This window comes from Chelonoidis abingdonii, chromosome 23, assembly GCF_003597395.2.
Source record: "Chelonoidis abingdonii isolate Lonesome George chromosome 23, CheloAbing_2.0, whole genome shotgun sequence".
Taxonomy (NCBI): Eukaryota; Metazoa; Chordata; order Testudines; family Testudinidae; genus Chelonoidis; species Chelonoidis abingdonii.
The window spans coordinates 11792011-11803168 of NC_133791.1; the positions used below are offsets into that span (position 1 = coordinate 11792011).

Below are 11158 nucleotides of genomic sequence, written 5' to 3' on the forward strand. Positions count from 1 at the left end.
CTAATGAGATAAATCAATGAATAGCAGGATACCAAGAGAGGAAAAATAACTTTTGAAGTGGTGAGAGAGTGGATAAGCCCTGAATGGAAAGCTCTGCATGACTGAAGATCCCAATTAGCTGGACTTCAGATTGTCTCCTTATACCTTCAGAGAACTGGGTTTTACTTGTAATAAACTTTAACACTATAATACTGTAGTACCAAGAGAAGTGTTTTCATTGTTTTAAATACAATCAGCATAGGGGAAGTGTAACAGAATTGGGCAAATACAGCAGAAAATGTGTTAAGGCATCCTTAATTCAGCCATCACATTCCCATGAAATAACCATACAGTTACGACTGATGTATTCCAGTGTTTGTGGCCCACATCCTCAATAGTATTTAGGCACCTAAATCCTATTGAAATCAGCGGGAGTCAGGCTCTTAAATACCACTGAGCATCTGGGCCTATGATCCAAGATTAAAGTACGCTGATTTTTTGTCATTACAGAGAAGAATCATGTTTGTTTGAGTGTCTTACCTCAAATTTAATATGAAAAAAGTGTCTTTAGAAGTCAGTTTAAATTTAATCTAGGACTACAAATATTAATATGGATTGCATCACTATAGGTAGGGCCCTTCATTTTCAGTTTATTTTCTTTTATGTTTCCTGGGAATTTATCAGTGTTTATTACCACAACAACAAAAACAGGTGAAAATCTGTGCAAAAATTATTAATTTTTACGGGTAAAATAGGGATTTTGGTGGATGGAAAGACAAGGGAAAAAAGTATTCAGTAGATTAATGCGTTGAATTCCGTTCATCGATGTGGTTTGCTGCAGAACCAAAACAGAAATCAAAACACGCCACCTTTGAGTTTAAGAAAACAATATATCTCTAATCAAATAAAAAGTTTTATTTGAATAAACAGTTTACTGTTGTAGACTTACAACTATTAGCCTATAAATATTTACATTTAATAATTGGGCCACACCATTTGTAGCACATACGCTCAACTTCATCCTTTTCTCCTGTTTTGTTTTTTCTTTAAACTTTTGAATACTTCCTAGTGTTCTGAAATATACTGACATTTTCATTTTCTTCCTGTTTTAGCGTGTCAAATCTTTAAACCTGTTATCTGCTAACAGCTTGAATGTGTACGAGATTCATCAGTACGTTCAGATGTGCACACTTCAGAGCTTGCATGTGTGCCTGTGTGTATCTTCTAAACTAATACATAGCCTTATTTCAACAGGCAGCTTTACATATACACACAGACTAATGTATTATCATAATACATATATCTCATGCAATGTATTGTATTGTCCTAATTAAACAAGTTATTTGTAGATGTTTGAATGATAAAAAAGTAGGGTGAAAATCAGAAAAAAAATGATTACTTTTTGTAAAAATGGGGAATTTTTTGGTAAAAATTGGTTTAAACTGAAAACGAAGGGGGTTAACTATAGAGAAGAGTTAAAGAGGCTTGGGTGCCTTAAATGTGCTTTTCCATATCAACCCTGAATTTCATGTGCTGTAATGCTTGTTTTGTTACACCATCTCTAATGTTTTTACCCTTAAATTTATCTGAATTCTCAATCTTAATTTTAAGAGGGTTTGCTGGGGGAGAAGAGGGAGGACTGGTCTGAGAATGTGCACAAATACTTACCCCATTTTTAAAAAATTAAACATTTTTATGTGCACAAGGAACAAAAAACAGCTGGCCTTCAACTTCACTCCACTGCAAAATAAAAGAACATGAGAGTTTGAGCCTTTGATCAGTACTCGAAACAAATTTCACACATGTACAGCCAAAACCCCCTCACATTTTCAGTGGCAACGTTGTCCATGGCACCGTGCCATCCAGAGCTCAGAGGTCTTTTCCGTGCATGCATGAAGCACTGAATTGAGCAGCAGGTGGGCAATGCAAAACACCAGCTGCTGCCCAGCTCCCTTAACCTTAAACAGGCTTTTGTCTTTACGAGCAAAAAAGCAAGGGAATTAAATGCAATCACGCTGCGTTAACATTACAGAGGAAGGCTCCAGACCTACTGCTGGTGGGGTCACTGCTGAAGCTACCATAAGCGTCGCCTGCCTTCAAGAAGAGTAACGCCAACACCAGGGCTAAGCCCCTCCCGCCAATTTCCCATCTCTCCCCTCGGCCCAGCCTTACGCATGCGCGTTTCCGGCGGGACGGATCATACCATTGCTCTGCGGTGAGTGGGGGGGGAGAAATCCCAGCTTTGCTACCGTCCTCGCCCGGAGGCACCGCTCCGCACATCCCGAGTGACGGACACGAAGGCCTGTGTGATCTCTGCTCTACGCTGTTCCAAACAGGCCAAGTTCCCGACGTTGGCTCTTTCCAGTCTATTTCCAGCTGCCCCCCCCCCAGGGAGGAATGGTTCGCCCAGAGGCCGGGCTCTGCCTCTGAGGGCCGGGGGCCGCCATTTTGTCAGCAGCGGCTGGAGGAAAGGAAGGTGGAGGCGGGTGGAGCCCCCTCGCCCCGTGTAAGGCCTCCCTGGCCCGGTGAGCAGAGCGCGGCGGGAGAGCTAGAGGGTCAGGCGTCTCGGGTCCCAACCGCGGTTGGGCCCTGCCTGAGCGGGCTGGGGGAGCTAGGCCAAGCCTGGGGCTTGAGAGAGGCGGGACGGGCGGAGAGGCTCGGTGGTGAGGCCTAGCGCGCGGGGGGTTATAAACTAGGCCTCAGTTAGGCGCAGCCTATCGGTTAGGCATGTGGTCTGGTGCTCACGCCCGTCTCCCGGAAATGGTTTGGTCCTGACACCCTTCTTCCGTTTCTCTATGGTCTGACCTTTGCTCCCCCGTTCCCAGACTCCCTCTCCCCGGGGTGATCTGGACATTCAGCTCCGGCCTGGCCCTTACCTGGTCTGAGCCGTGCTCTCCCTTTCCCTCCCCCTCACACTCCAGTATAGTCTGGCCCTTGGCTTCCCCCCTTTTTTTCTCCTCCCAGTAATATCAGTTGGTAGGGTTCTTTCCTTGCGCCCCGCCGTACACAGGCTTGGCCCTTGCCCCATCCCCTCAGTTGGGGTGATTGGTGAGATCACTGCAGATTGTAAACAAATCTTCTTTCTTTCCTAGTTTTAAATAACTTTGTTCATAACCCCTCCTCTCCAGGCAGTACCCATAAATATCACGTTATATGTCTGTTGTTAGAACATAACACAACACTTAAAGCTTAGAGAAGATAAAATGCAACATCTCTTGGTAGGTTCTTAGTGCATAGGAATAAAAGCCTTGTCGGTGTTTTACAGAGAAACAAACTGATTTATTATAAGATTAAAAATGAATAAAATAAGAGAGAGTAAAAAATTGCTGATCCCCCCCTTTTTTTAAATCCATTAGTAAAATCCAGCAAAGATGTCTGAATACATCCGTGTTACTGAGGATGAGAACGATGAGCCCATTGAGATCCCTTCAGAGGATGATGGCACTGTGCTGCTATCCACAGTTACTGCCCAGTTCCCTGGAGCATGTGGCCTGCGTTACAGGAACCCAGTGTCTCAGTGTATGAGAGGAGTCCGGCTAGTGGAAGGAATTCTGCATGCTCCAGATGCTGGCTGGGGAAATCTTGTCTATGTTGTTAATTATCCCAAAGGTTTGTCTTTGTTCCATGAATTTTTGGTACAACCATACTTTCTTAGTTACAAGGAATTTTACATCAAGATCTATAGATTCCTTAGTTTTTATGTTTTCCTCTTAACTTACTAACAAACCATAGCAGCAACTGCAAATAAGCCTTTTTCAGTTAAAGTGTGTGCCTGGCCCACAGAGTGAATTTCAGAGAGTTCTTTATTATTTAGCACCATAATTGTACAAGGTACTTTACAAATAAGACTTTGTCTTACAGTTTGTAAGGCATTTAACAGTCTTATATAGCTACCTTCCAAAGGTCCAATCCTACAGTGAGCATCGTGCAGGGCTGAGGTTTGCCCATGTGACACTTATTGCATGATCTGGGCCAGAGACATCAGTGTTGTAGGGGAGGGTGTGGGAAAGGTGAAGGATGAAAAGGAAAAGTAAGGAGAGCACTTTTCCTTTTTCATTGAGTAGCTGTTGTCTCAAACTGTATAATACACACAAACTGTGGTCAGGCACATGAATGTTATTTGGCAGTACTTCAGTGGAAAACCAGCAGAAAGTAGCAGAGAATCCTGTGGCACCTTATAGACTAACAGACGTTTTGGAGCGTGAGCTTTCGTGGGTGAATACCTACTTCGTCAGACGCAGACCTGCATCTGACGAAGTGGGTATTCACCCACGAAAGCTCATGCTCCAAAACGTCTGTTAGTCTATAAGGTGCCACAGGATTCTCTGCTGCTTTTACAGATCCAGACTAACACGGCTACCCCTCTGATACTTGACAGCTGAAAGTGTGTTTTTAGATGAGAATTTGAATCTGCCTGTTTTCTGCACTCCTCTCCCTGATATTGTAGGGCAGTTGTATGCGGATTATAACATATATGAAGCAATTAGTATGTATCTGGAAGAGTCTCAGTTCTTAGCTTTCACAATACATCCTGCAAAAAAGAATCTAATCCTTGTGCTATGCTGCTTCTGACCAATGGAAGTAGCTCTCCTTTCCTCTGATGTATTGTGGAGATGAGTTTCTGATGTACATCTTTACATTCAGATAACAAGAGGAAAATGGATGAAACAGATGCCTCATCAGCTGTGAAAGTAAAACGAGCAGTACAAAAGACATCTGATTTAATAGTTTTGGGTCTTCCCTGGAAAACCACTGAACAAGATCTAAAGGAATATTTCAGTACATTTGGAGAAGTTCTCATGGTGCAGGTAAATGTTTGTTGTACTTGATTCTACTTGAGTCAAAAGCTATGAATTCAGATGGAAGTTTTTCTGCATGAGCCAGTACAAGGCAAAAAGGGCAGTATAAATTTAAGAGCACACATTTAACTGTTGTAACATTACAATTTGTTTTATACTATTTGCTTTGCAGTAAGCTATTTTTTCTTGGAGATGTCTTAGTATATGTTCAGGTCATTGACCCATGTCAAGACTGATTTCTCAAAAGGGGATGATTATGATGTTACACAGGTATAAGCAAGACATTGTGTGGCCCACTGTGTGGTGTTTGGTTTTTGTGCTTGCATATTAGTTTATTGGTATGGGGGTAGCTGTAGCATTTGTGAAGACTTTCTTTTTAGAGTTCTTGTTTGATTTTGAAACTTTAACAATAAGTTTGAGTTTAGGTTTAAGGATTTGTTTTATATTGATATTGGATTAGCACTTTGCCAGGATGCATCAAACCCATGCTCTTTTGAACATTGTTTGCTATAATGGTAATTCACAGCCTGATTTTGTAGTATGAAACTGTCAAATGCTTTTGTGTATTGTCGTTGATCGTACCAATGGCCATTTCATGAGGGATATAGAAGCCTCATTAAATTAGGATCAAAACTTTTCACATTGCACTGTTTTCATTGTGCTTTGGTAATCCTAGCATTCCTTTTGATCTAGGAAAAGACTACTAATTAGCAGCTAGTTGCAGCTAGTCTAAGAACACCAGTGCATATTACTGCTTCAGTATTTCAGCTATCTAGATTCTTTTCTCTCCTTTCCCCATCTCCCCGCCCACCCTCCTTTAGGTTAAGAAGGACATTAAGACTGGTCACTCAAAGGGATTTGGTTTTGTTCGATTTACGGAGTATGAAACCCAGGTGAAAGTGATGTCTCAACGACACATGATAGATGGAAGATGGTGTGACTGTAAACTTCCTAATTCTAAGGTATCGTTCCTTAAATTATTTTAGTGTTTGTAGAAACAAAACATGCACTCCTTTAAAGAATCCTGTTGAGTGAAGAGGGGATTAGATATATGGGCAAACAAAGGGAGACGGGGACTTTAACGGGATCCTTGAGCCAGGTGAGAAGACAAAAAGGAGGAGTGGAGCCTGGAGGTTAGGTGAAGGAACAGTGGGATGGGGGTTTGAGAAAACTACTAAGCACAGGGGAGAAGATATTCAGTCTGAAAACTACAGAAACCAGCCTGCCGACATCATAAATGTCTAGCAGCCCCTACTTCAGATACTGCCCACATTTTGCGGAAGGGAGGAAAGTGAGGCACAGAGGATAGGTAGGTAACTTGCCCAAGGCCAGACTGGGTCAGTGGCAGAGCTGGGATCAGAATCCAACACTTTTGACTATGTATATTTCCTCACTATATATGTATTCAACTGAAGGATTTAAAGCACAAGGAATGCTCTGCTGCCTACCTAACTAGTCCTCATTTGTCGTCACTTTTCAATTCTCATCTCCTTCCCACTCTCCATTTTTCACATCTGTCCCCCTGGCACCACACCTAGGAGATCCCCCTTGAGCAAAACGTTCTAAACAAATCTCTAATTATCAGAAGAGCTTTAGATTATGGGTGGTAGATATGGCTGTGGTCAGTATATACTGGTGTTTCCACCATTGTCAGCACTACTGGAACTGCACCACTACAAGAGCAAAGATAGATTTCCCTACAACTTCTAGTGCAAAGGTCCTAGGGGGTAACATTGCTTCCATCTACTCAGGAATTCCAAGTTCATCCTTGCAGTCTTCCTCTCAGGTGATACAGTTTTTAATTACATTATCTCGGGTAGAGTGGAGAGCAACTGGAGGGTTGCTTTTCTTTAGATCTTCCTATAGCTGTGATACACCCCCATAGCCTGGTTAATAGTTTGTTGTGAAGTTCTCTATCACAAAAGAAACTAAGTTGTATTTGTTATTCAGAAGGATGATTGCAGTGTTTTGGTCAATATTTCTTTTTCTGCGATTCTACCCAGCAAAGTCCTGATGAACCTTTGCGTAGCAGAAAGGTGTTCGTTGGGCGCTGCACCGAGGATATGACTGCAGATGAGCTCCGGCAGTTCTTTTCTCAGTATGGAGAAGTGGTAGATGTCTTCATCCCCAAACCCTTCAGAGCTTTTGCTTTTGTTACATTTGCAGATGATCAGGTATTTCTTTAAAATATTTTAGCCCCTGACATTTAGGAAACGGTTTCCTACGTCTTTTCAGCATCTCTCTTTACCATTCTGACTATAATATTGACAAACACTGTCCCTTAGCATGTAATTCTTGGAATTGATTGTACAGTGATTGTTTTTGTCATTACAATTTGAGAATTTCACTTGTACTTTGAATTTCTATTGAATTACATCAATACGCTTACAGTTCATGTCTACAGATTCACACTTTTCAGCTGGTACTGTGCATCTGGATCTTCACAGTAGACTAAGTAACTTAAGTACTTAGTTACTTAAGTACTTAACTTTATTCAGTAAAGTTAAAGGATCTTGTTTTTAGTTTGTGTCAAATTTTCACACACTCTTCCTTTACAGTTTACACTTGTGTTCAGAATCATGTGGTTTGTCTTGTTATGTTGTAACAAGTACTTTAAAAAATGGTCTAATTCTATATTTATTTACATCCCTTATTTCTTATAGGTTGCCCAGTCTCTTTGTGGAGAGGACTTGATCATTAAAGGAATCAGCGTACATATATCCAATGCTGAACCTAAGCACAATAGCAATAGACAGTTAGAAAGAAGTGGAAGATTTGGTGGTAATCCAGGAGGCTTTGGGAATCAGGGTGGATTTGGTAATAGTAGGGGGGGAGGAGGTGGTTTGGGGAACAACCAGGGCAGTAATATGGGTGGAGGGATGAATTTTGGAGCATTTAGTATCAACCCTGCTATGATGGCCGCAGCCCAGGCAGCATTGCAGAGCAGCTGGGGAATGATGGGCATGTTAGCTAGTCAACAGAATCAGTCTGGGCCATCAGGAAACAACCAACCTCAAGGCAACATGCAAAGGGAGCAGAACCAGGGTTTTAGTTCAGGAAGTAATTCTTACGGAGGATCTAACTCTGGAGCAGCAATAGGTTGGGGATCAGCATCAAATGCAGGATCAAGCAGTGGGTTTAATGGAGGCTTTGGTTCAAGTATGGATTCCAAATCATCAGGCTGGGGGATGTAGACAGTGGGCTCTGATATACTGACTCTATGGTGGGAAATCAAATTTTTCTAAACTCATGGTAAGTATATTGTAAATTGCATATATACTAAAATTTTCCTGATCAATTTGTTCAATGTGCAGTATATTCAACAGTATTTTTGACATTTTTCTTTTGTAAAAAGAAAGGTTAAAGGAATTATATAAGTTTTGTTACATAATTTTTTGGAATATTGAATGATTGAAAGTGAACTGCTGTTTGCCTGATGGGTAAACTAACACTACAGTTGAGAGGAAGGGTTTCTCCTGTAATATTTTATTCCTTGTTTCCTGGTCAGCTGAATTCTTTGCATGTTCAAAAAGGAAACCATTGGTCAGAAACTACATTCTTTCTTTTCCTCTTGTTTGTTTTAATTTGATCCCCACCATAAGAATCTCTCCAAATGCCCCAGTTCGAGAACACAGCATTGGTGTTTTTTGTTTGTTTGTTTTCCTTTTAACACTGTCTCCCCTCATATACTAAGTACAATATGAAGGCTTCATTTAATCTCTGCAGTTCATCTCATTTCAAATGTGTATGGAAGAAGCACTTAGTTGAAAGCAGTGCTGTAAATATTCTGCTTTAGGAATACTTCTGTCTACATGCTTTCTCATCCAAGAATACTTCATCACACTGCACATGCTACGTCTTAGATGGTGGGTGTTCCATTTTTATCCGCTACTCTTTATTTCATGGAATCGTATCAACGCTATGAACGCAAGGCTGTGAGATGGAACCAGAAGGCTGTTTGAACTTTTGAAACCTTGTGTGGGATTGATGGTGGTGCCGAGGCATGAGAGGGCTGGTATGTGCGAGAAAAAGGAGAGAGCGCATGCAGAAACCTGGTGGTGCATTATGGGATTTTATTTTACTTGGCGAGATGTCTCTCAATCCTGTGGCTTTGGTGAGAGAGTGTGCAGAGAGCAATGATAGCAAATAAAGTACGAGTGTTTCTTCCATTCAAAGGACATCCATATCTGGAAGACTAAATGGGTTTTATACCTAGTTAACCAATTAGTTGAATGTGTTAAGTGAAATGAATATCTGTATTTTTTTTCCCCTTATGTCAACTGCTGTGAATGTTGTATGGTGTGTGTTCTTTTCTGTTAATGATATGTAAGTGTGGTAATGTGAATCGAAGATGATGGAGTTTGTGACGAGAACATTGAGTTTGTGGTGTGCTTTGCAGTAGTTGTAGCAGAGTTCACTAGCGAGCTCAGTGTGCCTCTTAAGGGTGGAAGTTCCACTGTCTATAAGATATCCATAAGAATGCTGTTTGCTGCAGTTCTGTGTTTGGATGCTTTTTATAAGACTTGTCAATGTAGGAAATTCTTAAATAAAACTGATTTAAGTAATATGTGTCTTTGTTTTGCAGCCCTGAATGCAAAGAATTCATAGCAGTTAATTTATTTTGTCCTTTGAGATGAACTTCTGTAAAGTTGTTTTTGCAGTAATTCAGTTTGTTTCAGATAAGCATGCTTTAAAAGTTGACAAGTCAAATGGATCCATCACTCTTCATGCATTGATACCTGACACCCAACTTGTAATCCACTGTCTATTTTTGCATTGTTCTGAGATACATATCTAAAATGCAGTTCTCACAAGGTTGAGTGCTCTCACCTAAAATGGTAAGCCATTCCCTCCAGCTTGCATCCTCACCAAGGAAGCTCCTACTTGTTTTTAGGAATGAGGGTGGATTTTTTTTGGAGTTGGGGAGAAGGGGCGATGGGGAAGTAGCTAACACATATACCTGTTAGTAGACTTGCAGCTCTTAAATGTATTTTCGAAAGCAGCTTCTTTGAGGATGAGAATGTAAAGCAAAATAAATACTGTAGGCTGCTTTAAATCAGCCTGCTGACTGGGAACAAAAGGGAAAATATTCCCACTCTAATTTGAGCACAGGAGAAACTGTAAACTTATGGCTAAAATAAAATATTAGCTCATGATGAAGAATGTCCACCCGAAGAAAGTATTGATGAATTTATGAGGCTGCTTATCTCCAAAAGAGAAATGTATCCAGTAGTAACACATCCAGCAAGGTTACTTCCATAAATATTAGATCTTCAGAAATTGATATAGTGTGTGCTTGAAATCCACCACCACACTGATCCTTTTATTACTGTATTTCATATTCTGCAGCTTATGAATATGAAAATTTAAGGCAATTTACTTTAGTTTCTGCTTTGACTTGGATATTTAGGTTCTTAAAGTGGATCTTAATTAGGATGTATCCTATTTATTTGATTCTCAATATGGTTTATCATGAAAAGGAGACTAATTTTTAGATATTTGCACTGGTATTACTTTAACTCCAGTCCAAGGGGATAGCTGGCAACTAAGTCTCAATCTAAGTACTTTAAAAAAAAAAAAAAAGGGGGGGGGGGGGAAGGGTTTGCGATCTCTCCAGAGATAAATTGTAATTCCAAATCTTCACTATTCAGATCCCGTTGCAAAAAGTTACTTAATTTTTCTGCACCTAAATCAGATACAATTTCCAAACTCTGTACCATCTGTGAATTTTGCATTTTAGCACTTGCACTATTACCAGCTACTGCTGCTGAGTAACACTTAAAAATGGTATTCTGGGACTTCCAAAGGCTTAAACGGTGGCATCCCTGCAAGGAACCTGATGGTAAGTTTGTCATTAGCATGGCTTTAATTTGTTTAAACTTGTTTAAGTTGAGGATCAGGTATTAACAAGTTGGCAGCATTGGGTAATCTTGACTGAATTTTAGTCTCCCCTGACCCTCAAAGAAATTCCTGAAAGTTTTATAGCAGTTTTCAGACTTTACTGGTCATTTTCTCTATATGCTTTTTATATTCTAGTGTTTTAAGTGAGTTAATAAAAGGTATTTTTGTCACCACCTGCGAGCGTTGTCTTGTTCTTCAACAGTTTTCATTTCAAGTATGTATTACAGTATCATGATTAAATAGACAAAGGATGTTTATAGAAACAAACAGTTTAATACAATTAGGCTATACTCTTTAGGCTCATTTAGCCATAAAATAAAATAAAAATTGCATTTTAGTATAACAGCATCTGAGCAAACTTTTTAGGGTAACCTGCTAAATCTTTCTTAATCTGACTAGTGGGAATGTACTGCTAAAACTGATGGGATGTTGACAGTTTCCTGGGTTGTACTGCTTTAAATATGAGTGAATATGGAGAC

At 40.3% G+C, this 11158-nt stretch overlaps 1 protein-coding gene across 2 annotated transcripts; it reads left to right on the forward strand.

The window, feature by feature from the left end:
• The first annotated feature begins 2396 nt into the window (after positions 1-2396).
• On the forward strand, positions 2397-9343 carry TARDBP (TAR DNA binding protein). 2 transcript variants are annotated; one of them, XM_032775444.2, is made up of 6 exons: positions 2397-2504; positions 3336-3588; positions 4624-4787; positions 5600-5740; positions 6782-6952; positions 7442-9343. In XM_032775444.2, exons 2-6 carry the CDS (start codon positions 3351-3353, stop codon positions 7970-7972), a joined length of 1245 nt encoding a protein of 414 aa, XP_032631335.1. In that variant the 5' UTR covers positions 2397-2504; positions 3336-3350; the 3' UTR covers positions 7973-9343. The 2 variants fall into 2 exon arrangements, with proteins under 2 accessions (XP_032631335.1, XP_032631336.1); XM_032775445.2 differs by having other exon boundaries at positions 2397-2485.
• Positions 9344-11158: the final 1815 nt, after the last annotated feature.